Below are 5,046 nucleotides of genomic sequence, written 5' to 3'. Positions count from 1 at the left end.
TTTAACCATGCATTTTTATTTGAAAAAAAAAAAATTGAAATTTTGCGAGTGGAAATCCCAAAAACTTGAAGAAAGATTTTTAAAATCTGATCCAAAATCTATGGCCAAAGCTAGCTTAATTTAAATTTTTTAAAATTTGATAAAACATCTATGGTCAAACGCTACCTTAATTTAAGTACCTCAAGCAGTAAGGTTTAAAACTAGGGATAACTTCAATAAAATACACTCCACATAAAATATTACGTCGAGGTAGTCATATTTTTTATTATCTACATAGCCTCTTTTTTTTTTTACAATAATATTTATATACACGATATATAATATTATATATTTACTGTAGATAATGTATCAATCTTGTATAAAAGTATATATAAATGCATAAAAGGGCCATTCCAGATAATATTTAAAATATGAACCATTTCGAATAAATACTTTCTCCAAATGGACATAAATTGTTATTTTCTTTTAAAACGAAACGCTCCCTCCCCTGCACTCATCAAACCCAAAACAAAACACTCCGTGCACACATCCATGACACACCCCCATCTCACACCCAGGGTGGTAAGAACCAGGTTCCAGGTATTATATTATGGCAAGTTTCGCCAATTTGTTGATGATGTTTACTCAAATATTGCTTCTTCTACTCAAATACTGTCAACTCATGCTCACAACCTGTTTGATAAAATGTTTCACCGAGAATTCAACTCCAAAGTGCTTTTAGTTAGGTGTAAGTTTGAGAATGTTTTAGCTATACCCTTGGAACTGATTCGAGTCACACTATATAACATTGTTGAACGGGTGTTACACGTATGGATCAATCGCTACCTCGTAATTATATTAGGGAATTTTACACTGTATGCCAATTATGGCAAAATATTTACCCGTTTTAGCCCATCTTTTTTTAATTACCCGCCATAGCCATTTTTTTCCTCTTCAGTTTTTTACTAGTCTTATACATTATTATACACTTTTATACAAGGTTTATACATTGTCTACAGTAGATGTATAAAGTTATATATTGTTGTATAATATTGTATACTAGTCTTATACATTATTATACACTTTTATACAAGGTGTATATATTGTCTACAGTAGGTGTATAAAATTGTATATTATTGTATAAAGGTGAATATTCAAGTTGGGCCATGAAATGTTGGGCTGTAGGTTTGTAATTTAAAATATAGGTTGTGAATATGTAATTTTGACCCATAAATTGTTTATAAGTGAAATTTTCCCATTATATTAAAGGGATCGTTTGGTAGCTTGTTAGGAGCTAAGTTATGCATGTATTAAATCCTGCATAAGTAAGGAGTACCATGTTTGGTAGCATTCTTATGCTAGGTTTAAAATTCAACACACCTAATACGGTGTTTAGTTTGCACTGCATAAAATAATACATAGATTCTCTCATAACTAATCCCTGTATTACTAATACCTGCATAACTGTAACAGCTACCAAACGACTCCTGTTGCTGTTCCTGTGCGTATCAGTTGACATCACGGGTACATCTAGGACTGATTCAGGTGTTAAATGACTGAATGTTCATTTGTCATACAAAGAATTAACCTTGTTTCACACAAATAGTTGACTAGAACTGGAGGGTGTATTGCGCTAGTGCTGGTAGGTTGGCAATGCTTTTAATTTTGGTGCACGACGAGATTTACTTGCATGTTGTTCATGAAAATGGGGAAAGGCCATAGTTCTCCTATCGTTAATTTTAATACTTAAAACATTTTGGATGTTATTTGTGTGCTTGCTCTTAGCAGTATTGTCTTGTTAGAAGAGATGATGCTTGAATATTGAGATTCTAATATGTTGTTCACTCTTAAGCTCAAGCCAGTTGTCCTGCTAAATGCCAGTAAAGTTCCAGTGCACTCAAAGCTAGTAAAGTCTAGTTAACATAGAAATGTATACTCAAAGCTTCCCATTCCAGTTGCACTCATTAAGAGAGTAGAGAAGAGTTTAAGTGCGGGGTGTGGCCTCGTCTATCTGTTCCCTGATATGGCCCTCTAGACTGCACTGTGTTGCCCTATAATTTGCCTGATCTATAGTGTCCTAAAGACAACAATTTGTTTGAAAATTTGTTTTTGTCTTTAATGGAGAGTTTTGTGTCTTGGTTTATTTATCAAATTTCAATGATCTTTATGTTTCTGTGTGTTTCATTTTAAATGGAACACGATGACTATCCTAACTGAAAATGATGACAGTCCAAGTGGGGTGGTTCAGATTATTCGAACAAACTTTTTTTCTTTAAATAACGATGGTGTCTAGGTCAGCTTATCCGTATCTCGGCTAATCCACCAGGTACACGCTACCTACCACCACCAAAACTTAGGGAGATGATAAGAAAACACCTAACAGTTTTTGCCTCTGGAATTTGAACCTTAGTCTATCATACCCCATCATAATTTCAGTGACTACAAGGCCACACCCTTGGGCGCGGTTATTGGGATAAATATAGCAATATGTAACTAAGCTGATTAAAAAGGAAAGGAATCTTAAACCTCACCTTATATATATATATATATATATATATATATATATATATAAAAGGAATCTTGTCCATATTAACCTGGTGTGTGATTTTTCTTTACCTATGTGCTAAACATATATATGTTGAAATGTTGAGTCTAATGATGTTATCTTTTGATTTTTAGATGTGGGCATGATCAGAATTGGTGTTGAGTTCTGCCGTTTGATTAATCCTGTGCCAGTGCGCCATCAAAAGGAGAGCTCTCATTTTGCACTAATGACTTGTGAGAGGTTTTGTTTGTCTTGCAAAGCTTTGAGCACATCATATGAAATCATTGAGCCCAAAATCTTCCCACCCAATTTTCAAACTCATAGAACAATGCAAAAACATAGCCACCCTCAAGCAAGTCCATGCTCAAATGATCACAACTGGGCTTATTCTCCACACTTACCCTCTCAGTCGCATTCTCATTTCATCCTCCACCATAGCTTCCACCATTTCCTATGCTTTAAGCATCTTCAACCAAGTAACAAATCCAACAATCTTCCTTTTCAACACCCTCATCTCATCGTCACTTGCTTGGAAAGAAGTTGATCAAACTCACTTTGCCTTAGCTCTTTACACTCGTATTCTCACGCAAACTACTCTCATACCGAACAGTTACACCTACCCTTCTCTTTTTAAGGCTTGTAGTTCTCAACCATGGCTTCAACATGGCCGAGCCTTGCACACCCATGTCTTGAAATTCCTCGAACCACCTTATGATCGTTTTGTTCAAGCCTCATTGCTTAATTTCTACTCCAAGTACGGGGAATTGGGTGTTTCAAGATTCCTCTTTGATCAAATTACTAAACCAGATTTAGCTTCTTGGAACTCCATACTTACAGCTTATGCCCATAACACTTCTGTTCAGTATGAAGCCAGTCCTGATAATGCTTATGATAGCACTAATTTGTCGTTAGAGGTTTTGCTTTTGTTTAGTCAAATGCAGAAATCTTTGACTTGTCCCAATGAAGTTACTTTGGTGGCATTGATTAGTGCTTGTGCTGATTTAGGTGCACTTAGTCAAGGAATATGGGCTCATTCTTATGTGCTTAGGAATGGTCTTAAGCTCAATCGGTTTGTTGGCACAGCATTAATTGCCGTGTATGCAAATTGTGGGCGTCTTGGTTTTGCTCGGCAGGTATTCGATCGATTGCTCGAACGAGACACTTATTGTTATAATGCCATGATTAGAGGACTTGCAGTTCATGGCCTTGGTCTGGAAGCCCTTGACCTTTTCAAGAAAATGGTGGATTTAGAAGGTTTGGTTCCTGACGATGTAACAATGCTAGTTATTTTGTGTGCTTGCTCTAATGTGGGGTTGGTGGATCAAGGCTGCAAAATTTTTGAGTCTATGAAGGAGGATTACGGCATTGAATCTAAGCTTGAGCACTATGGGGCCTTAGTGGACCTATTCGGTCGAGCAGGCCGAGTAAAGGAGGCTCAGGAAATAGTTCAGACCATTCCTATGAAGCCAAATGCGGTTCTTTGGAGGTCCTTACTTGGAGCTGCTAGAGTTCATGGTAACTTAGAGGTAGGTGAATCAGCTCTGAAACAATTGATACAGCTAGAGCCAGAGACCAGTGGGAACTACGTGTTACTATCGAATATGTACGCTAGCTTGAACAGGTGGGATGATGTGAAAAATGTAAGGAAGTTGATGAAAGATCTGGGGATCGACAAAGCTCCTGGTAATAGCATTGTCGATATCGATGGTGTCATGCACGAGTTCCTTATTGGCGATAAGACTCATCCAGAAGCCAAATGGATATATGTGAAATTAGATGAGATGCATAGAAGGTTGCAAGAACACGGTCATAAGTCGGGAACAAGAGAAGTTTTGTTTGACATTGAAGAGGAAGAGAAGGAAGATGCCCTTTCATACCATAGTGAGAGGTTAGCCATTGCTTATGCTCTTATTGCTTCTGATTCTGATGCCCCTATTAGAATTATAAAGAACTTAAGGGTTTGCAATGACTGCCATACAGCTACTAAGCTTATTTCGATGATTTATGAGAGGGTAATTATAGTAAGAGATAGATCTAGGTTTCATCACTTTAGAAATGGAACTTGTTCTTGTTTGGATTATTGGTAGAAATTCCTTGTACACATGTTACATTTGCAACAACATATACAGTCAAACCTCTTTATAACAGTGTCGTTGTTCCGATATTTTTTAGCTGATATAGTGAAATATTGTTATACAGAACATATAATATAACATAAGATGGAAGATCGGTTCCAGAGAAAACATTGTTATTATCAAATGTTGTTATAGAGAGGTCTGAATCTAGTCTACCTAATCCAATATCAAGCCTCCCTTTTTTTTTCAAATGTTCAATTTCATTATGATCTTGCTTTTGGCGAAAGATATATGTTATACTGTGTTAACTTCTACTCTTGTCTCACTTGTTTTTATAGACTTCTCTTAACTTAATATATAGTTCTAGTACTGCTAACATGAATAGTAGCTAGTTGATTAATCATGAGAAGGGAATGATAGTGTTACAAGCACTCCAAAAAAATGCTT

General features: G+C 36.2%; 1 protein-coding gene across 2 annotated transcripts; it reads left to right on the top strand.

The window, feature by feature from the left end:
• Positions 1–449: 449 nt before the first annotated feature.
• Positions 450–4,688, top strand: LOC132056713 (pentatricopeptide repeat-containing protein At5g43790). 2 transcript variants are annotated; one of them, XM_059449025.1, is made up of 2 exons: positions 450–579; positions 2,659–4,688. In XM_059449025.1, exon 2 carries the CDS (start codon positions 2,800–2,802, stop codon positions 4,609–4,611), a length of 1,812 nt encoding a protein of 603 aa, XP_059305008.1. In that variant the 5' UTR covers positions 450–579; positions 2,659–2,799; the 3' UTR covers positions 4,612–4,688. The 2 variants fall into 2 exon arrangements, with proteins under 2 accessions (XP_059305008.1, XP_059305016.1); XM_059449033.1 differs by lacking the exon at positions 450–579 and adding an exon at positions 622–727.
• The last annotated feature ends 358 nt before the right edge of the window (positions 4,689–5,046 follow it).

This window comes from Lycium ferocissimum, chromosome 1 (genome assembly GCF_029784015.1).
Source record: "Lycium ferocissimum isolate CSIRO_LF1 chromosome 1, AGI_CSIRO_Lferr_CH_V1, whole genome shotgun sequence".
NCBI classification, from domain to species: domain Eukaryota; kingdom Viridiplantae; phylum Streptophyta; class Magnoliopsida; order Solanales; family Solanaceae; genus Lycium; species Lycium ferocissimum.
This window is presented reverse-complemented; position numbering and strand designations above follow the sequence as displayed.

Coding starts and splice junctions, on each gene's coding strand:
- LOC132056713 (XM_059449025.1), top strand. CDS start 2,800: ATGAAATCATTGAGCCCAAAATCTTCCCACCCAATTTTCAAACTCATA.